The sequence below is a fragment of the Dromaius novaehollandiae genome, chromosome 3 (assembly GCF_036370855.1).
Source record: "Dromaius novaehollandiae isolate bDroNov1 chromosome 3, bDroNov1.hap1, whole genome shotgun sequence".
Classification (NCBI taxonomy): Eukaryota; Metazoa; Chordata; class Aves; order Casuariiformes; family Dromaiidae; genus Dromaius; species Dromaius novaehollandiae.
In genome coordinates this window covers 23,619,453-23,644,268 of record NC_088100.1, presented here as the reverse complement: position 1 = coordinate 23,644,268, position 24,816 = coordinate 23,619,453, and the positions used below count along the sequence as shown (strand labels likewise).

Sequence of the window (24,816 nt, the reverse complement as noted above, 5' to 3'; positions counted from 1 at the left end):
ACTCCTCAGAGCAAGCTAGCTTAGCTCACTCATGGAGAAGGTCTTGTGAAGGTTGCTTTGCAGAATGCAGTGGCCTTGAGCACAAAATGAGTTTTCAGAAGGAGCTGTTTCATTAGATTGACTTTTTTCCATCTGCTAGGAAAATCGCAATAACAGAGGCCCCCAACCTGCGGCAAGGGAGCTTTGTGCCAGTGTTGGCACTTCTCTTATCAAAAGAGGAGTGGGTAAATAGGAGAGTCTCTGGGGTGGTGAATTCACATCACAAATGATTTTTTTTTTTTAACTAAAGTAGGCATATTTGGTAACTTTTTCAAAAGTGATTGCCAGCAAATGTGAAGGTTTGTGGGATCTGAGTGCCAATTTCCCAGTGGAAATGATGCAAGCTTCCAGGACATATTGCCTCTTTTGAAAACATTGCTCCTTGTGATAATAAGTTTTTATATTTAAAAGATAAGTAAAACCAGCCACAATTGAGATAGGATCCTCAAGTCCTGACAAATTGTCCATATGGAATTATTGCAGCTGTATCCCCCACCTTGAAATTAATGAGATACCCATTCATTCAAAGGAAGAAGTGAATCCTGCTCCTTAGGCTACTAAGCAAACAGAATCTGAAAACAGAATCTGAATAAATGTAAGATCAAATATTGAACACCAGTTCCAGCCTTGCACAACCTACTTTGTGTTCTGTCCAGGTCAACAGGGTCAAGAGCCGCCACTGGTTCAGAGACTCGAGAAGGCCTGCTAATGCCCGCGCTGTTCACTGCTCTCACGCGGAATATGTAAGACCGTCCCTCATAGAGACCAGTCACAGGATACTTGCAGATTTTTACAGGAGCATCATTGCACTGGATCCAGTTTTCCAAACCCACTTCACATCTTGGAATAGTACAAGACAGCATTTTTCAGTGTTCATTTATCAAAGTCATCCCGCAATAAACATAGACCATACTTCCACACACCAAGTCAGTCATAAAAGCTATCCTCACTAAATTGAGGAACTAATCCATACAATTTACTAATTCTAACACATTCTTTAGACAACCTTTCCTTTGACCATACTAACCTGGTCTCACTGTGCTCATATTTCTTCACAGTGAAGTTGCAAAGGGCGTTTTTCTTGTATGTTTTTTGGCCTTGTCAACTCCCTCTACTTCCCTTCCACCAGGTTCCCTTCCTTGTCATATCCCTTGCCATGTCACAAGTTACTCACCTTTATTTTTGACATGTATCACCACAAATGTGCTGAAATTGCAACCTGATTCACCTGATCTTTTCCATCCCTTTCTCATTATATTTTTAAGTGAGCACCTTTGTGCTTTTCTCTGCAACAGTGGCTGGGCCACAGAGTGCAGGAGTCATCATGAAGCACAGTGATGTCCTCATACTGCCTCCTTTGTCTGCACATATCTCCTTTGTCTCATACTACTATAAGTTTTTGTGGTGGAGAATGCCTTTTGCTCTGACAGCACCCAGCAAACTGGGGTCATGATCAAGGACTCCTAGGCACTGCAGTAATCCAAGCAAAATGTCAAAAGGCACAGCTGTGTAGATTATACACATAATAGGTGAAATGCTCCCGTGATCTATGCACTGCACAAACTGGATATAAATGGTAGAGTCCCCAGGGCCCAAACTAATTTCTCCATACTGACAGCCATTCATAAGCCAATATTTTCCAGCAGTTTCCAGATAGTTGTCTCTGAGTTAGACCAAATTATAGAGTACTGGATAGCACTGAGCTGCAAATGTTGTTTTTAAGGGTAGAAATACATTATTAAACTACTTCAGTAACGTTTTTGCTGACTGTCATTTTCAAACACTAAAGATCCAGTGTTCAGCTCCAGTTACAGGGGAAGAGTATGCACTTCAGAGGAAGAGATGCAGAATAACCCTTGGATCCCCTGATCCTGGGCTGCCTGCACTGAGCTGAACCCCCGACAATGTGCAAAGTAGGCAGGAGGAGTGAGAGCTGCCCTTCGAATTTAAACCACCAGCTCCCAGGAACCCATGCCTTGAACTCATGGAATATTGTTGTTAAGGCAGAAGTAAACAGATCATGTAACAATCTCTAGGTTTCAGCTCTGTAATGTACAGCTTAAAAAGACTTAAATCTGATTAATGGATTCTGGCTTCTGTAAGTCAAACAGTGCCAGCACTTGCTCATTCTCTGATTTGGCCAAACCCATGCTATTGAACCTTTTTCATCTCTGATAAAGGATTGGCTGCCTGCAAACTGATTACTGAGAATGATCCCATTGCCCTTGCTAACTTCCAGGCTGTGCCCAGAAATTTCCAAGGAAAGTACTAGATCACCTGGGCTAAAATTGTTCCAAGGAACATTCTAGTAATTTAAGAAAGTAGACAGCTGGGTTCCAGTAACTGGGCTCTGTAAAGATATAACTAAACGACACAAGTATCAAAGGATAAAAATGGTATTTTTTTTCCCCCTTCAGTAGATATGTGCTCTGGCAATAAACAAAATTAAATAAATCCCAATGTTTACATACTTGTCAACAAAATATCCAATGACTGGGCTCTGGCTGGTTGTGTTTGGTGGTTTCCAAGTAACAATAACATAGTCTCTGTTTGCATCGTGGCATTTAACGTCCATTGGTGCCCCCGGTGCTCCCACGATTAACGCATCGGCATCTGGATCACAAATAAAAATAGATCAGTTTTGACCCTGATTCTTCTGAAATACACAGCAAAGACAGAAGGGAAGATTTCCAGTTCACTGTGCTATTCTTTTCTATGAGGGGGAGCCCAAAGATTTCCATACAGGCTAATTCACTGCACTAAAGAGTCAAGCCTATAACGTCTATCTCCCCAGACAGGTAAAGAAGTTCAGGGATATTTTTGAAGGTAGAAAAGTGATTTAGGCATCAAAGACCCATTACTTTCCATGAGAATTAAATGCCTGACTACCCAACATGTTTTTGATAAACTTTCCCACTAAAAGCTATCAGTGGGTTACTGATCAGCCCAAAGTACTCAGTAAGGAAAACAAATCCCTAAGGAATAAGAAGTTTGTAAACTTCTGGTACATTTTTGAGGCTACTTTTTATTTTAAGTCTTACAATATGAGTAGGTCTAAATAACGAATGTTCTTTCATTGAGATACCTGTGGCTTCATCTGAGAGGAGCTGACAGGTGCGAACCCACAATTGCTAATCACATCTCCTAACAAATAGTTTTCTTCCTCCAAGGAAAGGCTTTATAACATGTAAATATCCTAGACATCTAGGCAGAGTCCAAACTTTTCACTTTCTGGGTTCCCTTTGCTGAAATAACCATGCAAAAGTCTCAAGCTTGATTTGAACCCAAATCTTGATGGTTTCCCAAATTTTCCTAAAATATCTGCAAGAACCACTGTGACTCTAGAACCTACTGCCAAGAAGCACCTGTACTTTGCTGTGCTTTACACGTGTTTCTTGCACTGAGTTTGAGGTGTCTCAGAAGAGAAACCCTAGGGGACTGAGAACATTTGCCCTACTGCAAGGTCAATCAGTTGTAAGGAGGCTGGTGCTCAGCATCAGGCCTGCAACACCCTGCAAGGTTTCTCAACTATGGGCCTGACTGTACACATGAAAATGACACTGTAACATCAGATCGCAGCCCATGTGAAAAGAGGTAGGAGGAAGGCAACAGAGGGTACCATAGACCAGAGAGGACATAGCTTAAGTCCAGGGTCCTGTGCATGCGAATGGATCAGACAGAGTAAAAATAGGCAAAAGAGGTACCTAACAGTGACCCATCAAAAAAATATTAATTGCCATCCACAACACACAAACTGGCTAGAAAAAGGTTCTGCAAGGTATGTGTGTTCCAACACATTTCTAAGAAGAACAAGCCAGATCTCTTTGTTTTCAGCTGATATAGCTCCAATGGCTTCAGTGAGGCTACTCCAGTTTGCTACGACTGTGGATCTTGTCCAGAGAATTTAAGAGAGTGATAGAACAGTTCAGCGAGACATATTTTCATCTTGCAATTAAGAAAAAGGGAAAGTAAGTTCTGCCCAGAGGTGCATACAGGAGCTCATTCTCACTTCATCGAGAGCTGAACATGCAAATGCGAGGGCAAATCCTGACCTCTATTCTATTTTAATATATTTATCTTCCCTTTATCCATGTCTCTTGTGAACACTGTATTTCTTCAGTGAACAAATTTCTTACTTCCCTTCTTTTCTCTGATTATTGAGGTTACTGTGACTGGTATGTTGGTGGGAATATTTCTTTTGCTTTCTCCTGTGCCTCTTCCTAAGTCCAGGCACAGGACACGGGAATCACTCCCATCTGGAAACCTCTAGAGTAAAAATCATCACAGTGAGGAGAGGTAGGATTCAAGGATGTTTAGTCCCTAGCAGATAAAGGAGACAGTGAAGGAGGAAACAAAATGTTTCTTCACAAGATTGATTTCTCTGGTTCTTCAGGAAGGAAAACAGCTTCAGAAGCAAACTCCTTTTGAAGCTCCCCACTCATGTAATGTCACTGTATTTTTTCTAGCACAGACTACTATACAAAATCAACCAACTGTAAAATACCAAAATGCTGGATATCTCTTATACTTCCTTCATTACATGGGATTGTTTAATAAACTACTTTTTCTGCTGCTCTTTCTAATTTCTCCCCAAGAAACAAATGAAAACCTTACCTCTGACAAACAGGAACGCACTGTATTCATTCACCCCACCTCTTGTAACTATACGTAGGGTGTATAGACCTTCATCATCTTTGTTCAGATGGGTAAAAGACAGAGCTGCCTGACCTTCTCCAAAGTACAGCTTCGTCCACTTGGAGTCCTTTATTAGCACATCTGGAAGAGAAGAACCATCAGGCACCAGTTCCCGTACTGACCAGAACAACCGACCTCCCAGTGCCGTTCTGTGCAGGTGAGGGGCACCGAGAGCCCTCTATGCCAGGTGCATTCAGAGTCACGGTGCTTTGATGCTATCAAAATTCTACAGAGACTAAGCTGGATCCCTCCAAACTTATTTCATCGGTGAATTTTAGAGAATACGAGGTGCCAAGGACTGAATTCCCTTCACTATCATTTCTAATACACTGCCAGGGAAAAATATTAATCCACATTTTAAAACAATCATGCAAAAACCCGCCATTCACTGTAATAGATGCAGGATGGAACTTTGATTCCTTTTTAATAAGTTTTGCTATCTGTTAAGGTCAGATGTCAGATTACTCAATTTCTTCCTTCAAGTTTAAAGACCAGATTTCAGTCTAATCTGAAGACCGCTATAAATACGCACTAAATTTAATTCTTCAAGGCATGCCTGTTGAGCAGTGAATGAAATTAAATTTGAATTTCTCACAGGTGAGAGGTGGTGACCCATGATTAATGTAAATTAATCTGATTGCCTAGTGAAACTAGAGCAAAAATATGAGCAGAATATTTTATGCTAGTCAAGGGAGTTCCTGTCATCTTCTTTCAATAATTGATTGGATTATTTTTTATTTTAATCCCATAAGACCTGTTCCATACTAATTTATTCTAATCAATGCACCAGAGTTGTATTAAAAAGAGCTGGAGATCTATAGATATGTTTATTATTCTATTGCTTAAAAACACCTTGGAGCAGATACTCACACAATTGAAAAGGAATCGGTTTGCCCAGTTACCTACTGTATTGCATAAGGAGATGTTAAAAGTGGCCTATGTTCAGATGATAGAACATCAGTAAGAGACAGGCTATTAAAACTTAAAGCAGTAAGTTACACAGTCACCTAAGTATTCAGTTGTTTTGTGAGAAGCATCCAAAATAAATTCAGTTGCACTCATTCTCATGAGATCCTTCATGAGATCCTCCAGTAGTGCCATGTCTCTCTGGTACTGGGGAGCCCAGAATTGGACACAGTACCCCAGATGTGGCCTCACCACAGCTGAGCAGAGGGGGGAATATCACCTCCCTCGACCTGCTGACAACTCTTCCTAATGCAGCCCAGGATACCATTGGCCTTCTTGGCCACAAGGGCACAGTGCTGCCTCATCATCAACTTGTTGTCCACCAGGACTCCCAGGTCCTTCTCTGCAGAGCTGCTTCCCAGCAGGTCAGCCCCAAGCCTGTACTGGTGCATGAGGTTCTTCCTCCCTGGGTGCAGGACCCTGCACTTCCCTTTATTGAACTTCATGAGGTTCCTCTCTGCCCATCTCTCCAGCCCGTCCAGGTCCCTCTGAATGGCAGCACAGCCCTCTGGTGTATCAGCCACTCCTCCCAGTTTTGTATCATCAGCAAACTTGCTGAGGGTGCACTCTGTCCCTTCATCCAGATCATTGATGAATAAATTGAACAAGACTGGACCCAGTACTGACCCCTTGGCAGACACCGCTAGCTACAGGCCTCCAACTAGACTGTGCCACTGATTCCAGGGACTCACTGTTGTGCTCAGACCCCCAGTCTATTCACATGCTCTGTTCTATCACTTCTCTGAGAATCTACCAAAGAATGAACGTGGAAGAGACTAACCTTCAAAGACACTGTGACTCAACCCTGCCATGCTGCTATAACAGATATTTTCCCTAAAATATTACTCTGCTGATAATTCATATATGGAGTTGGAAATTACTATATTTTGAAGTTTCTCTTCATCCTAATTGCCCAATTCGTGTATTGTGATCTGTTGAAATTTCTCCAAAATTCTTCACTCCATGGTTTTTTTCCTAGGAGTTCCAGTCATCTTATGTTAGACTCCAGTATAAATGGCTGCAGAATATTTGTGCATACAGCTTTATAATAGTTCTATTGTATCAGAGATCAATAACAGAAAGCTTCTATCACAAGCTGATAAAGATTGTCTTAATACAAGAGTAGAATTAAATATTACCTCTCCAAGAACAGCACTTTTAAAGCTCATACTGTTGAACAATTTGTTAACCTTCTTATCATTTACATTTATGCATTGCCTCCAGCTCTCAGAGACTCAGCATAAGAAATTCAAGCACATAGCAAAGGTTCATATCGCATGAATTCCTGCTGCATTTGGGAAGAAGTTCTGCTTGTTGATGCACACACATACCATGATCCATGTGTGTGCAATGAAGGACAATTTTAAGCTTGTTCATATGATTCTGTTTCCTATAGTATCTATAGCATAATGGGGCAAAAGCCTTTCCAATTTGAGTCACTAGAAAAATCTATTTGCTTTCAAAGAGACCCCATTTTCACCTCAGGTCTTCATGGAGAAGGTAGTGTTATGTCAAATAAGTAGAAACATAAATAGCATAATATTACATATCAAGAAGAAATTACATTGGTATCATAAAGGATTAAACTGAAAGGGCCAAAAACTCATTTTCACCTAACTGTAGAACTAGAACAATTCTCACTAGATGAAAACTGGAACAGCATGGGGCGTCTCTAGAAAATTAAAAATTTCTCATGGCTACAGTTCCAAAAACCAGATTTGTTCTGAGGTTCAGAAAGTTCAGAGATGTGGTACCTTTAAGGTGGGCAGAAGGAGACAGACTAAAGGTACTATTGAAACAGATAGGTCATCTCAGAGTCTATCTATAGCCATTACAAATCACTGTACACTTTAGTGTGAACAGAACTTCGGTTCAAGAATAAGCCTCAGATTTTAGATTATTCACCAGACAAAACAGCTATTTTTATTATTAAGTATTTTCACTGCAATAGCACCTAATAGCCCCAACACAATCAAGTATCCACAACGATAGAAAAGTAGGAGTGAAAGAGTAAATAGCAGTATATTCCCTGAAGTGTCAGATGTGAATCTATGTAAAAAATAGAATATATGGGGAAAAAAGGCTTAACTAGCAGCTATGTAAGAATCCTTTTTCTGCATTTCCTAATCTTGAATTTTCTTGACTGCCTTATTAATCCTTTTGTCAGTCCTTATTTTATCCACCACATTTTGACAACTATGGAAAATTCTACCAACTTGCCTGCAACCAGTCTCAACACCAGTCATAGGAGTTCTCCATTCTCAAATGTGGTCCCCTGGGGGAAGGGTCTCACCATTCAAAACTAACCAAGCCTTTCCTTATATCCTCAAACAGAATATTTACTTCAGAATCCTATGCAGACACTGTTTGTGGCGAGAGCTAGTGAGCTAAATATCTACTATAGTTTACTGAACTTTAAGTATCCTTAGTTTTATGTTTCAAGACCTTTTTTGTGGGATGAACAAACATTATTCATGCAGAGTTAGTGTACCATCCACCAGACTGTAGAACATGCTTGAGTAAAGCTTTTTTTGGTACTTCCAGTTAAATCTGTTCCATTTGGCATGGCATAGTTTTTCACTGACAAAACAGAGAAAGAAAGCAACATACCAACAAGGCACTTGTACAGCAGAGAAAAGTCCTGTGTTCCAGGTCTTGCTCCAATAAATATTTCTGTACTTTAAATTAAACATCTTTTAATATAAAAATCACAATAAATACTGGAACAAGATATGGAAATAGAGGCCCACACCCACACCTCATTAATTTACTGCTCTGTGAACACCCTTCAGCTCAGTGGTCACAGCATTCAATTATGAAGCATATTCAGATCTGGGAAGTGAGTGTGCATTTCCACCTAGTGAGTAAATCTTAGAGTTATTGCACTATTAGATAATATATGATCACTTCCTCCTTTTGTAAATGCGTGCTCAAGAAAGCGTTGACCAAGTCATCCAATTTCAAGAGAGTTCAAGACAATGAATTCCAGCTGGAGTTAGTTATTTGTTGTATTCTGAATTTAGTTTTGAAAGTCTTATGTTTGAAGCCAGACCTTTCTCCTCAGTGTTTCCTCCTTGATTTTCCAGATAGCTTCTATTTAGTCTGTAACTATTGCACTGTATTCCATTCTATTTAGTGTGTAGCTACAGTAGTAGTAACTATTGTAGATATTACTCAGCTTTTAGCTTTTCCTTTGCGTTTGAACAGGACACCAAGACATCTAACATGGGTCAGTGCTACACAAGGCAGCTAAACATTTAAATCACAGGAGCTGTAACACTTACTGGTACCCCCAATCCTTTGAAGAGAAAGCTTTAATTAGTTCTTATGACATGTTTAGTTGTAAGAGCCCTGCCTGAATCCATGTGTGGAATATAAACTTGCGAAGAAGTTAAATGAAAAACAAATGTAGATAAGTATCATAGCCAACATTCCCCACTCTGCTACAGAGATATGCAGTGCTAAGAGTGGTTGGGGGTGCACATCTTCAGGAGCACAACGATGTTCTTGGAATGAAGACCTGCTTTTCAGATCTTTGTAGATCTTAGGTGCTCCAATACAGTTAATGTTTCTATTGCCCAAAGACAATGTGAGGTTTGTTCTGCCCACAGCTAGCAATACAGGTGCTCAGAAATGAGCATAGATTAAGCCATCTCTTTTGACTCGGGTTCTTCTGAACTGTCCCCTTTTCCTGCATCACCTGCAGCTATCACGTCACATCCTTCTTCCCCCTCCATAAATATGGTAATTAGGATAACTGTCCAGAACAATAAGGGATGTTATTCAGCCAAGATAATTGTCATAGGTGAATACAAATTTCCACAAAGTTTTCAAGGAGAGATAATATGCATCTAAAAAAACTGAAAATCATGTATATGAGAGCAGATGCAGTACCTCAGGAAAAAACAACTTACCATCTCGATACCACTCAACACGAGGGTGTAGCCTTTTCAGTTCTGGGGTAACCAACACAGAGCATTTAAGGGTCAGTGTTTCACCTTCAGTTCCAAAGGTGACTCCAAATTTCTCCAGAAACTGGACATCAAAATGGGTGAAGCAAACATCATATGACAGGGGCACTACGCATGAGAAAATCAAAACATTCTTGAGTATAAGTAAAATGCACTTGGAACCAACAGATTACTGTCTGATTTGAACAGGAGATGGAGTTCTCTTATACTTTATGCTGACCTAGAAATGCAACTTGAAAATTAAAAGCATCTGGACAGTTGCTATTGTGACTGAATGCTTAGAAAGCTAAGCCAGAAGAATCAAGTTATATCCAGTTTTCTCATCTGTAGAACATTACTTTGATTCTGACCAGTGATAAGAGCACATAAACTATCTAAGCAAAAAGGAAAAAATTGCTTACAGTGGAAGGGCATTATCCCAGCTGGGTGAGGCTCTTCATCTCCTCTGAACCCTATAAAACACAGACAGCAAGGAATCAACAAAATGAGCACAGTACTTACTTCTTGTTTTAATCATGAAGTAGGACTTACTTCGCACAATCACAGCACAATTAGTTGATGCCTGCCCATGGACATTTGTTGCAACTGCAGAATAGGTAGCAGAATCATCAAAATCAGCTCTGAAAAGGGCAAGGAGGAAAACAGATGACTGTGTAAATACCAGCAATGCTCATAAGGTCCTAATGACTGATATTACAAACCAAGATATGCCAAACCCAAGCAAAGTGTTTAAAGCTCTTCGCCGGCATGAGGCAGTACAAGAAGTTGGTGAAAGACCATCAGAAAGTTGGTACTGGTTTTGCTGCAGTTTGATCAGAGAAACAGTGCAGGCTACATTAACTTGATCAAACTGGAAATGACCTCTCCTTTCTAAGGCTATTGCAAGCAGGCAGCTATTGGCATTTGCTGCCTCTCTTACACCTCTTAGGCAGTCCAGAGGAAATGATACAAAAACAGAGAATCTGACCTAGATTGTTAATTGGGCAAAATAGTTTGGGCTTGATTTTTTTTTTTAAGTAAGAAAATATTTTTATTATGCAAGGACAATATAATGGAAAATGAAACAAAAAATAGTTACTTCTTCATGCAGTATAGGGACTGATGGCAGAATATCTCACTTACTATATCCTTCCTTGAAGGGGAAGTTACATTATCAGATATAAAGACAAATGTTAAGATTTCAGTACAAACTTTTATATCCCAGTCTTCTTTTATTTAGTACATGGCTGTTATCCTGACATAAAATTGAGGTAAAGTAAAGGAAATTAACCCTTTCTGTGAATTTTTTTGGTTCAGTTACTCAAATTTGCATTTGAAGTGACTTATCTGCTATGTTTCTAATAAATATAAATAACCACTGACTAGAAAAGGTTAAAAATATTTTGGGCTGTTTTTCGGTCATATGCAGATTTGAGTAGAATGAGACATTTTCAATTATGTTGAAGCAACTTAGTACAAAGGAAGAAAAAATCTTGAAAAGTTTGAATATTTCATTTTAATATTTCAAAATGAACATTTCAATTCAAAATGACATTTATTTCAGAATTTACTCCTGTTTATTTTCAGAAACATACTAAACACTCCAATATGAAAAACAAAACCTTGTTTAGAATGAAAAAAACTTTTCATTTGGCCCAATTCAATATTTTTTTGCAACTTTTCCATTAGCTGAGTATTCAGAAATATGTCCATGTCACACAAAATTGGTGATTTTTTTTTTAACTTATTTCTTGGGATTTCTGTTAGGTCGAGCCGTCAGTTATTCACAGAGTGCTAACTGAAATGCACACAACTGAATCCTGTTTCTGTGTAGTTCCAGTGCACTTAATGGAGGCCACTCGGGAATTGCCAGTGATGAGCTGTAATGTTCTGCATCATGCACTTAGCTTCCCTCAAAAGAATGAATCTGTATCTTCTTGGAAGCTGTCACATGAAAGGGATGAAATTATGGCTGCACTTGTCTTCTAAGAGGTTATATATCCCAGGTGTGAAAGAAGAAAGAATATGTGAAAGTGTTTGATGTAAATTGCATAACAGGATGCCGATTTTGTGGTATGTCACACCAGTGACAGGTACATCAGACACCTGCTTTTCAGCCCATACATATATCCTGGACAGTGTCATATCACAGAAATGATACCATCTGTACTGTGGTGCCTAAAACAACTTGATGAAAGGTGTGTTAAAATGAGTTTTATCTCTTTAAACATACAAGACTCATAGCTCCCCCCGAGGCAAATCTTCAGCCACACATTTCACAGCTAATTACCAAAGCCACAGCGGTAAGTCCCAAGATTAGTGCACTTAACCAACAAAGCCTGCAGCTGGGTGTGAAGCCCTCGAGTGTCTTACTGGACAAAGTAATTCTGAAAAAGAAAGTTGAAATGCTAGGCTAGATTTTTTTTAAGGTTTTCAGGAAGGATTTAAAAAATGCCAGTACCTGTTCACAAATCTATATGAAGCTTAATTGATTCTGGACTTGCTTGAAAGCTATCTGAGTTGACAGTATTTCCTTCCACTAACTTCTTAAAAACAAGACAGTCTTTTTACTATCCTAATTTCACAATATTAACAGTCATGTGATAAAATGCCAAAAGCAAGTAAAACTTCATTACAGTGTTTTTTTTCCTTAAGTCACGTAGTAATGCCTGTATACTTAAATGAGTGTAATTCATACACTCCTCACAGCCCACTGCAATGCCTTGCTCTGGTGGGACAAGCTAACACCAAGCTAGGCATCTCAGAGGTCTTCATAGGGGCACTGCAGTACTAACTGTAGTGGAACTCTGCAGAGTTCCAGACACTCTACACTGCATCTGTTTTAAGGCACAATATATAAATATAAAATAGCATATAATATGTAACATATAATACATATTTTTATATATATTATATATTATATGTTACATATTATATGCTATATATTACTTGTAATATTATGCATTATATAGAATAAGATATATTACATGTTTGTAAACTGAAACAGTGCCAAGGAATGTGCCCAGAAACTGGATGTTGATCACCACAGTGTCGATGTGTCAGAGCAGCCCCTGGCACGTTTTGGTATGTGCCAGCTCTCCCAAAGGATTTCTGGGCACTCTCAGGAGGTCGCACAGATCAGGGACCATTCCCCAAGGACGGGCTAGATGCAGCTGCCCTGTCCTGAGGGATAAGAGAGTTACTGCTATGGGCAGAGCCCATCCCACGCCAAGGGGGCTCTGTAGCAGAGAACATATTTGATTTTCCACAGCAAGCATAGCCCAGGAGGGCATCCCCGACATGCCGGTGGCGGGCGTATGCTGCAGCACAGCCGGCAGGCTTTTCCCCAGGCGCGTGCCCTGGCCGGGCAGCAGATACCTTGCTTCGGGTTGCTTTGCTTCTGCCAAATACCCTTCACTGTTCTTCAACATTTTGTTGTTGTTTTAGAGTGTCATCAACAGGGACAAAATAGCAATACATCTAAACTGAGGTTCATTCTGATTAGCTATTGCTTTAAAATAATTAAGTGGCTATCTGCTTTCAGTATGGGCTTCATTTTCTAGTAGAAAACAGATACAACTGTTAACAGGAACCCATTTTTGTAAGATTTATGTAGGATTCAAGATTAAAAGCATGATTTACCAGTAACCACAAGGTGGCGTACAAATAATCAGGAAACTCAAAAAAAGTATTTTGTAAACAAACGAGCAGCCCCAGACTGTGCTTGGCCACTTAAAGCATCAGAAATTTGGAGGTGAAAGAGTTGCAGAACGAGCAAGCAGAATGGCAGATACCTGATGAACTTTTCAAACTGATATATAGCGGTGCTCCTCTCAGTCCCCTCCCCAAATCCTTGCCCTCTCACAAGCAACAGCAAAACACATCTCTTCACAATGTTTTCCCATTTCTGAGGGTCTCCAAGGTAGAGAAAACAGAATATGATCATAAAAATGACTAGGACAAGCAGGATATTCACAAAGGCCCATTCCTTTAGCACAAGTAGCTCGAAGTCTGAAAGCAACAATTTGACAGAAATTGTCTGGAATAGTGATGGAGTGAGAACTATTTTCCTCAGGGAGAAGAAAAGAAAGAAGAAACTGCTGATCAAACTACTGACCACACACTTACAACATAATTTGGTTTTAAGAGGAGAAACAGGGTACTTGCTGTTACTATAACCACATGTAACTATTGCACAGTCTAGGCACTTTCTGCTATCTAAAAAGTTGTAACAACTCTACATGTTTTCTGAAGGTCACTGCTTTGGAAGCATTTTACAATGGATTATTGCTTGCTCTGCTCTCTAACCTGACTTTCCAGTATATAAATCATGCCAGCCTAATATTAACTAGCCTGATATTCAGCAGACTACATTCAAACCTCATAGTGGAATTGTATGGGGTTAGTGGGGAGAGCTATGTAGCACACCAGTTTAATGCATGCTCTGAAGGGAGCTGGAAAGGATGGCCAGCTACATCAGGTCCTGACTCTCCTTTGGTGTGAGATAATACTCAGACCAAGGATTATCCAGGAAACTATCTGCTTTCCTGTATGCAAAAAACCTCTAGATTTCCTAAACTACACTGCAAAGAGCATTGATTCAAGACCAGTTAGAAACTATATTTAATGTACCCAGGAGACAAGGTATGGTCTCTCCAATGGTTATTCTTGCATCGCGATGGAGAGTGTGTTTTCCAGCCTTTACAAAGGTCAGACAAAATTTGCATAGAGTACATTTAGATACCATGAAGTGTGAGTGCCGAGCTCTATCTGTCCCAAGATACTAATACTTCTTGTGAAACTTAAATTGCCCTGAATACACATCAGGCTCTGAAGTGCTAATGTTTGTGTGAGGAATATTCCCCAGGCAGATACTCCTGTTTAAAATGCATGTATTCGTCCCTATGCCTGGTGGAGATTTAAACTCAGAAGTTAAGAGTGAAATAACTTTTTTGCCTGAATTGGAATGCAATTCAGCCCATGTCCAGAACAAAAAGCAGAGTGCAGTAAATTATGTAGAGTTCAAACTGCATCCTTTGAATTCAGATGACAAAATTACCTTCAATGCTATGGTTATATGACAGCAAAATGCAGAAATGCTCTCTAGAACTACTGTCTCCTAGACATGGTCAAAATTTGACTTTTTTTTTTGATTTTTTTGTTTTGTTTTGTTTGCTTGCTTTGTTTGTTTTTACCAAAGGCGGGAGATGCTGAGAGGCGGTGGCAGCCTCAAGACAGAGATCCCAAGTATTGGAGCTTACAGGGAACAGTGGCTGATAGTTCAGAAGATCACAGACCATTTCATTTCATTATAGCAAGGATGGAAGAAGGGAAGCACCTGCAATATCTATACACACACAAGTACTGCACACCTGAGAAGCCTTGGGAGCTGCAGTTTGTCATCACCCCATCTGCCCCAGACAGCCCAAAGGCTCTGCCTGCTAAACCAGAGGCTGCCTTCGGTCTCAGCCACGTCTCCTGTCTCTGCCGCAGGGCCTGCGCTCTGCCCTGCCTCTACCTACTGCAGAAGAAAGAGCAGGCCTCCCTCTCTGCCTCTCCGGATTAAATCATTTCAAGCCTTTTATGCCTGATCAAATGAAAATAGTCATGTACTGACTGCACAATGTCATCTGTTAAATGAGAATAGTTAGAAAAGAAGGTTCATTCAGATTTTAAGCCTTTTTTTGGAGGAATGCTGGTAGTTCTTAGGAGCCGAGTGCCTGATCCGCGGGTATGCTATGCCTACCGGCAGCAGGTATTACACTGCACTCTGCTGGCTTTGGCACACATTTTTGCTGATGCAACTGTAAACCTTTCCCTGCTGCAATTAGAGGCACTTCTTAAACGGTGACTTAATGAAATAGGAAAGGAAGAGGGCCCTAATAAAAGATAAAACACTGCCAGATGTTGAGCCGTGCATATTTGGCACTGTGCAGCCATGTGGACAGAGCTCTCGAAAAATCGAACTTCCTTCTCTGCTCATTCCACCATCTGGCCCTCTGTGGCTCACCTGCTGGCTCACTGCGGGGTAAAGGGACACCCAGAGCACACTGCTGTCTCCTCTGTGCCCCAGCACCATATCAGAAAACACAACATACCCATTTAAGGTTGCATAAAGACAAGTGAGTCATTTAAAGAGTCATTTCACTTTACTATCAGCAAGAGGAATAGCCTAGGCATGATGGTAAAAAAAAAAATTTGCTGAACAAGTAGCACCAGCTGGGTGCTTCTACATACTTTTTAGGTACTAGGATAGACACTAATGCAGAACATATTCCTTAGCCATGTTATAAGGCAAGAGGGCATCTTCATCTTGATTATCTCTGATATAGAAATCTTTTCTTATATTATGTGACCATCCATAATTAAATTAGATTGGGTAAAGAAACACAAGTTAAACAAACCCTCATTTTCTCAGACATGTATCAGTCATTTCAAATACCAGCAGCTTTCTCTCAGAGGGCTCCTTTCAGTCTCCTCTGGCTCACCCATCAGAAATAAGATAAAAAATAAGACTGACCACTGCCACAGTGCAGGCTGGAAATGTCTCTGCCCCTATAACTGTGAGATGTGCAAAAATTACAAAGAAAGCTTCAAATACTTTTTCTTTACTGCCCAAGGGAGACCTTGAGCCCAAGTTTCCATCTGAAAAAGTCTAAAATAATACTCGGAGAAGCAAAAAAGCAGCAGTAAATGATAATGATAGTGTTGAATGAATGCAGAAAATGTGGTAAATTGAGCACAGGGCATCATAAAAATATGAGACAGAGAAATGAAATGAAAATGATCTGGCTACTCTGTAGGCTTATGGACCCTGGAAGACAGCAAATGGGGGGATGAAATTGTGTCCAGTTACCACTTTAAGATAACAAGGTGACGTTCTGGATTTGGCGCCTCAAGAATTTTTCCACTGGGTTCAAAGAATATTCATAGGAATAAATATCACACTTGCATCAGAAGGAAAAGTTCACTCCCTGAGCTCCACTGAAGCGCTAAGAAAGTGGCCAAGAAATTCCAAGGCTGTTTTGAGTAGCTGCGGATCAGATGACGTGCAGCTCAGCACTTTGGTATGAACAGCTGAGGAGAGTACAGAAGTGGATGGGTAGAAAATCCTAACTGTTCTACTTCCAGGAAAAAAAATAACTTTCCAAATATATGTATATATAGATATATAGAGATATGTATGGAAGAAAGATATTTGAAGAGTTAATTGATATATGTTTATATATAAACCATTAAGAATATATATATATATTAACCAACTAGCTATAAATTCTCTGTTTTGAAATACAAGAAACACCCAGTAACAGTAATGAAAAGCACTGTCAAAATGTTCTTCCATTTCCTGCATGTTGATTTTCTGTCTTATGGGAAGCACTGTACGGTTCATGCTGAAGTTTTAGAACAAAGTAGAGTGGTAATAAAGAGATATATTCAAGCTTAGAAATTTTAATTTAATAAACTGTATAAAACTATGGTAAATAAATCATAACTCTGGGACTATGATCCCCCAATATTTTTTTAAGGAGAGAAGGAAAACCTGTTGGAGAGCAGCTGGGCATCTTTAGTTGACAAAAAAAATACACTGCTGGATAGAAGGAAAGAAAAACAAAGCAAGCATCTCTGAAGATGGCAGCTTGGTTGAACGTGACTGAGCCCATGTGACTACGTACAAGTCTGGGCTTTGTACACTGTTCCCATGTAATTGCCAGTGGGTGACTATGGGTGGGTGCAAGAATCCGTGGTGGGTGCCAATAAATGGCACCATCGTGTGTCTCCATAAGCACTGGTGGGTTTGAACATTCATGAAACTCATTATGGACAGTGTCTACATGACTATGACGACTGGCACAGGAAAGAGCAAAAAGGCGTCGAGGGGATATAAGCCATTAGCACCCTTCAGCAGTAGCTATAGATGTTCAAAAAGCCACCCAGCAGCATCCACACCCATTCTCATTTCTGCAAAATGCCATTTACTCATGTCACAAAGGGAGCCTGGGCAGGATGCGCTGGGCGCCCGCACTCGCCAAGCATGAACGCGGACCAAGCAAGAGGAGCGCAAGCACAGCTGCTCACTGGCAGGACCTTGCCTACATTTCATCTCCTGACTGCCACTCACACCCAGACAGAGGAGGGCACTTTCATTCACCCTGTTGCAAAGGGGATTGCTGGGAGGGGGGGGGGATCTGCTCTAATGCCACAAGGCCATGCTCAGGGCTCTTTTCCGCTGCTGACAGGTGGAGATGGGGTAAGAAGGTGAAACGTTTGACTAGCCACGTTTTAGCCACAAATATTCCAGCTGTTTGAGCACCGCTAATGCTCACATTCTGGAGAAATTCAACTTTTGTCTTTGTGTGCCTCTGCACTAAATATTAATTTTCTTTTTGAACACCACAGTTACTTCATTTTTCTTTGGGTTTTTATTTTAAAAAATCTTGCACCATGTCACATTTAACATGCAATATCTCAGTTGTTTAGGACAGGTTAAGATTATTTTAGGGAAGCTGTTCTACCCAGGCATTTCCTATACCACAAGATTAACATGGTTTTGTAAAACACAATGAATTAAATTAGAACTATATTTTTTTTAGCAAACATTTAGTTTTTGGAGAACAAAAAATGGAGATGAAAAAGTAAACAGAACAGACCTACCATATAATAAAAAAATTCTGAGATTGGGTATACTTGCCATGATCAGCTAAAATTTTTCTTACTTTAAAGAATTTCATCTTGGGAGGAACAAAGTATACAGATAATTTTCCACTTTGACTGTTAACGAGATATAATTCTAATTAAAAAAAGGAACTACTACTTTTAGCTAGTTACCTCTATTTTGCTATCTACCTGCAGAAATATCTATTTTTTTATTTCAGTGATCTAATATCAGCTATTTAGTGAACTTTCTCTGGCCCAAATACGAGTACCAACAGAGCAGAAGTCAAGTGGGTTGAATTTACCAGCTCTCTTGCAGCCATTGTATGACTTCTCAATTATATCCGATAAAAAAAATATTTTGTATAGAGTATAAAAACCTGTTATAGCCATCAGAATGATCTACCTGTATATATGCAATACATGTACTCCGTATCTGCTCTCAATTCCGTACTTTCCTGGATCACTTGCAGGGGTAATCAGCTCCTCATTTTTATACCTGACAATCAAGAAAAAATGAACTCATTAATAGCAGCTACTATTCACTTCAATAATTAAGTAGATTTTTTACATCCAGATATTATTTACTGTCATCTGACTGCTGTCTCTGAAAATACTCTCTGCTTGAACAGAGTATTTTCCAGTATGCATGGATAGATATGTGTGGGGCCATGAACGCAAAGGAGGACCATCACTCCTGGAGGAATATGGAAAGAGAAGAACCTGCCCACCCAAACCAGGGAGCAGGCTGTGAAGCAGGGAGAGGGTGGCATGTGACTTGAACTTTCCAGTCCACTAGCCCTGACACAAGGTGGGAAGCAAACCGCATCTTAAATTACAGTAACACGCTTCAGCTCGAAAAAGAGAAGCAGCAACAAAGTTATGCCTCAGGTTAGGTCTTCATAGTTCATCCTGGGGCTCTCACATCCTCAGGACTGCACTCGTGTGGAAAGGAGGGCAGCTTCAGGGACCTTACACTCAAACGGAGGTACCTCAACAGGGGCTGACACAACATGAACATGGGTACTGCCCATGACGGCAATGGTGCTGTGCAAGTTTACCCAGGCTGAGCAACAAGCCTGTAAGCGCAGTGTATTTTGCCATTTGCTATTTCATCCTCAAGGAAATTGATGGACAGGAAAACTGGAATTGCCTTTCACAGTCTGCTTTCTGAAATACTCAAGTTTGCCTCTCACACTACGCAGAACCATTCAGCAATGTGTCCTCCCACTCCTTCCACTGCAGTATCAACTGCTATGATCTAGCACATCTATGAGGATTATAAACGGGTTTTAACATAGCCATTATGTATGTGAAACTGATCAGTTATGCCATAACTTTCAAATGAAAAAAGCTTAACAACATTTTTCAAGGCCTGGGAAAGGCCAGTCTCTTACCATTGTACAACAGGGGTGGGAAATCCTTGTACAGTGAAGCAAAGACTCACAGACATCTTTTCCCACACAGTGTGAGACCTCAGGCGCACTAGAATTTCAGGAGCTCGACTTATGCTCTCCTCAATAGCGTGTCTTTCCAAGGCCATATTTTCTTCTACCTATAGAACGTAGCACAGAAATGAAGGCAGGCAGAGAAAAGAAATGTCTAGCACCAGACTCAAATGGGCTCTGAGATTTAGTCTTAAATCCACAAGATTAAAAGATGTGAAGTTCCTACTCGTGTTTGAAACACAGACTTAAATTGCAGTTTATCTTACAATTCTGTTTGCATAGGAACAAAAACTGTTCAGCACTGTACCATCCTTTGTATAGCAAGTCTGTCCAGATGTTCTCTAGCACGGTGCCTGGCTGTGTGAATCTCTTTTTCCAAAGCAGACAACTCACTGGCAAACCGGATCCTTTTCTCTTCACTCACATGTGACTTTTGCTCATGAGTTCTGTAGGACAAGAAAGAAATCAGGTAAGAGTAACCTAAAATGAAGCTTAAGACTATCACTCATACACAGTAGGCAACTGAGGGCTCTGAAATTCTATCAGCAGCATGTAAAATCTAGTTTAGGAATTATTCTTAGTGTCTCTGCCTATCCGAATGAGCACCTGACATTAACATGAATTTTGCTTCCCTTTCCTTTCCCCAACATGTGTGAGGCCATAGTTTCAGGCTTGGAAACTGGTATGGTCCCTTTGACTTTGACACGGTACCCTGCAGTCCTAGTTCTCTGGTCATCAAGATCAAGAACCTGGCTAGCATCCCTCTGGCCCTTGATTTTCCTTCCCAGGGAAAGCACAGGGCAGGGAGTGAAGGCGTGTTCTGTTCATATGTCACACCCTGAAACGACCTGGGCCTCGCTCACCTTGCTCATGCCATACCCTTGGATCTAGCACCTGGGAAGCACTGTATTTAGCTCCATGGGCTCTATCAACTGACCTCACCTGAAAGATATAGACCATGGAGTTCACCAGTGTTTGATGAACTGCTGCATGCAAGAAAGCTATTCTTGGACAGAAGTAAGTGAAAAGTATTGCAGAAACTGCCAGGAAAAAGCAAGCTTTTGGGAAACCTGTGGCTTTTAAAAGGGTTAGTGAGCAACTTTGGGGAACAGTGAGGAAACACTGATTGCATAGATTTTTCAGAATTCGTAAAAAAATCCCATCAATGTATTTAGGAAGAGCTAGCCCAAGGTCTTTCATTTGTGCTGAGTCAGTAAGCAGCCTATACTACTCATTGTTTTGCCAACAGGATGAAGAAAGGAGCTGAATATCTGAAATTTCTCACATGACTGTCATTATAGAATGCAGCAGGACTCTTAAGGCATAACCAACGTGCACTGAAGCAAACAAGAAGACTTACATGAACTTCACTGAACTGTAGTTCAGGCTATTATTTGTCTGGGTTTTTTTTATTATTATTTATTTGCGTCATTTCATCGTACTCTAAATACCAGCCTTGTTCTGCCATGTATTATTTTACATTAATAGAGGTTAAAACAGTTTCAAAAACAACAGAGTAGGCAAACAAGTTTGATTTTCCTGGAACATCCAGTTTTTAGGATATATTTTTCAAAACAAATACCAGAAACATGAATGTGTATGATTCTCTCTAAACATTCTCTAGGAAGGAGAAAACAAAATTCTTTCTTACAGCATATATTGTCTATGTCTTTGGTGCAGTCACTGCAGAGCATAGCAGAGAAGAAACATGCAGATTCACTAACAGGAACATTGTTGTCAGCACATTTACTATAGGACTTCATATCAAGGCTGTAATTGAGATGTGACAGCAAGCCCTCTTGATATTAAGGAAAGAACACAAAATGTTTAAATTGATCTCACCCAGAAATGCAGGAATAGTGCAGTAAATTTGTTAGAAAAATTAATTTTGGATTCCATGTAGTTTCTAATTTCTTTTGGTTTTAAAGCTGTTTTCAAGGGTCAAACCGGGCAGTGGAGAACAATTCTGTGTTGAAACATGAGATTGAAAGTGACACTCAATCATTTAGTATTCCAGCCAAAATAGATTAGTGAAGAACAGTGACGGAGAAGCCTCCAGTCTTGCTGACCCTGAAAAGAGCCCTGGCAAAAGACAGACACTAAATGGGATCAGAGCCACCACACAGATCAGAGCTTTACCTTTTTCTGGATTCTTGCATTGCTTCATGAGCCAAAGTACGTGCCCTCCTGGCACACAGTCTGCATGTTGTTTTTCCCAGGCTGCCAGATGATTCATAATAGGCAGCCTGTCTGGAAGCAGCCCTTCAAATATAAAAGATGTTGTTATAATCCAGCAATTATGGTAAAACATGAACTCACAAAAGTCAAAGAAATTACTTTAAATGAGCTGAATGCCAGGACTGAGCGCTGTTCAGTGAGAAACCTACTCTGTATTCCTCACTAACCGCACTGCTGCTAGGGTGCTTCAACTCTCACTTGTCCCTCGGAGGCTAAATGCCCATTATCAGTCACTAGGGATCATTAGTCTTTTTACTTCATTCAGTTCTGTTAAATTTATATTCATTCAGCCTCCAATCCTTTAGTGCTATGGTACCATTTCAGTGAAGCACAAAGGTACCAGCCAATCTATAATACAAAACACACAGAATCCTTATAACAACATCTAAATATTCCTGTGTTTCTAAGCATCACATAACATACAGAAAGCTGGACAAGCACACGAGGCTCTGAAGTCTGACAAAGCAAAGGTCTGAGACCAAAGGACCAGCTAATTCCCATTTACACCAGTAGGGTGCAATCAGGTAATTATTCACCTTAAATACTGAAGGGGGAGAACAGTGACTATTAAGCAACCCAGAGTCAAAGGTCCAGTCTGAGACACAAAGAACCTGGATCTTGTGGATAAAAGTCTGAGATTTCAAATTAGAGGAATTAAACATTTTAATGAAAAATTTTAAAAAATGAAATTAAATAACAGAAACCATAATTTGGAACAGCCAAGTTCAGGACAAGAAATAGTCTCATGTCATACGGGGAGGATAGGTAAAAAATTGCTTCTGTGATTTAAGATAAATTCCAATTATTTTTCTTAAATCAGAATGAGTTTTAATCATAGCCTAAAGGAAGGAGTTTCCAACTTAGAGGTAGTAAACAGAAGGGATCTTCAGCTAAAAGATCTGCATAGGTGAGTTGCTACAAAGCTAGGAAGTCTAACTATATCAGTGGAAGACTTCAGGCGGGGGGGGGGGGGGAATCTGTAAATATCTTGCTTCTAAAAACTGATTCCCCAAAATAGAAACCTCTCTGTGGTACATTTGTGAAATACATGGTACTTACTTTCTTGCTGCATATTCCTCAAGTACATATCTTGTCTGAATGTTGCGATAGGACTGATCGAAGTGCTTGTGTCTCCTCTGGTAAAATGGTACCACTAGCGATGACATAGTTCAGTTTGTTACAAACAGCAATTCCTATGAGGAATAAAATCACATTTACCAAAATATTTCTAACATTTAGGTTTGATATTTTTATATACATGCACATGTGTGTGTACACACACAAATGTATAAAATTCCGTCAATTTATGACAAATAATGCCATCAATAGTATGCACAGGCACCTCAGGCTGATTTTTATTAGCCAAGCAGTGAATCACGGAATTGTAGGTGAAAGAGCTAGAAGAGACTTTGAGGAGATCATTTCCCTCCTTCTTTGCAGATGCTGTTTAACACCTCCTTAGAAATTTCCATGGATGGCAATTCCACGGCTTTGGGGGTATCTGGGGGCATTTCAGCGCTTTGCTCTTCTCAACCTTTTATTAGGGCCCTTGTAACTTAAGGTCACTCTTTCTTGACTAGTTCATCACAAAAACACAAAATTGATCGCATTCACCCACTCTTGCAGCAGCCAGTTGAAGATTTGAAGATTTTGTTCAAAGCTCCTGTCAGAGCTCTCTTGTTTCAACTAAACAAAACCAATTCTTTCAAGCTTTTCTCATGAGTTTTTTGTAGACTTCTGGTAATTCTGGTTGTTCCCCTGTGGACTTTCTCCAAAGCATGGCATTTGGCTAGAAGGTGCTCAGAATCTTTCAGGGAGCTCCCAGAAGGTACACAAGTGATTCTGTGGATGGTGTGTTTCCCACAGAGCCAGAGTTAAGCAAATTCCCAAGCATGGCGTTAAAATAAGCCAGAAGCACTGCCTACTTATGCTCATTAGAAATACACTTAACAACTTTTTGCAGAAGTGGGGTTGTGACCAGCCATGTCCTGGCTTGGTGCCTGCTTGTGTACTTACAGTCTGCTTTTCTAAGTCCCATTTGCAGTCTCAGTCGAATATGGGATTCTTTACATCTGAGCCACTTGGCCAAAATGATTGTGAGGGGTTGCAGTGGGCAATCAGCAAGCACCACGCTCCCCAAGAGACGGCTGCATTTCAGTACCAAAGGAAGCAATTTCCCCATATAAGGTTTATAAAACAGCCTGCGCCAAATCCCACAAATAAAATCCCCCAATAAAACCTAGTTTCCTGCTGAAATGTGAGGGAAGAGCACCAGCTATTTTACTCCCAGGTGGGATGCAGTCTGGCAGCTCCACTCCAGAAGCTGGTGCAAAGGCAGAGGCACAGCTTTGGACAGTGGGCACAGAGCAAGGCCAGCTCATCCAGGGGCCACCTGAAAAGGGAAAGGGGACAACTGCCATCCTCATCGGTCATTTTACCCACTGCAGAACCTGCCTATGAGTAAAATCCTTAGAACGATACCAATCGTTTGCATTTGAAAGTCCCATAAGTAGGCAGTTTCATGACACATATAAAATGCAAAACTCAAGGGGATTTGAACAGAAATCTTGTAAACTGATTTAGATACAATGTAAGTTCCTCTTACTTAATTTCAAAGGCAGTGGTACTCACAGATTTTAATCCATGTTCTATTTCATATCATATAGCTAGAGACATGCACTTTGGGAAAAAAGATGAGTAGTACACATGTTAAAATTAAATGATGAACAGTTTCAATAAAATTAGATTTGGTTAAAAAAAATTTTAAAAATATCAATCACTACTTCATTGTCAACTTTCAAATTGCAAAGAACTTTTTTGGTTTCATT

At 40.2% G+C, this 24,816-nt stretch overlaps 1 protein-coding gene across 1 annotated transcript in view; it reads right to left on the bottom strand.

Moving 5' to 3' along the window:
• MYOM2 (myomesin 2) overlaps positions 1 to 23,154 on the bottom strand; it is a 70,133-nt gene extending 46,979 nt beyond the window's left edge. The window contains exons 1-11 of the mRNA XM_064510197.1: positions 23,048 to 23,154; positions 21,890 to 22,012; positions 20,058 to 20,196; positions 19,700 to 19,857; positions 18,709 to 18,801; positions 10,203 to 10,291; positions 10,073 to 10,123; positions 9,615 to 9,779; positions 4,654 to 4,815; positions 2,511 to 2,652; positions 680 to 879 (exon numbers count right to left, since the gene is read on the bottom strand). Coding sequence (XP_064366267.1) covers positions 680 to 879; positions 2,511 to 2,652; positions 4,654 to 4,815; positions 9,615 to 9,779; positions 10,073 to 10,123; positions 10,203 to 10,291; positions 18,709 to 18,801; positions 19,700 to 19,857; positions 20,058 to 20,196; positions 21,890 to 22,012; positions 23,048 to 23,154 — 1,429 coding nt within the window. The remainder of the gene's footprint in view (positions 1 to 679; positions 880 to 2,510; positions 2,653 to 4,653; positions 4,816 to 9,614; positions 9,780 to 10,072; positions 10,124 to 10,202; positions 10,292 to 18,708; positions 18,802 to 19,699; positions 19,858 to 20,057; positions 20,197 to 21,889; positions 22,013 to 23,047) is intronic.
• Between the last annotated feature and the right edge of the window lie 1,662 nt (positions 23,155 to 24,816).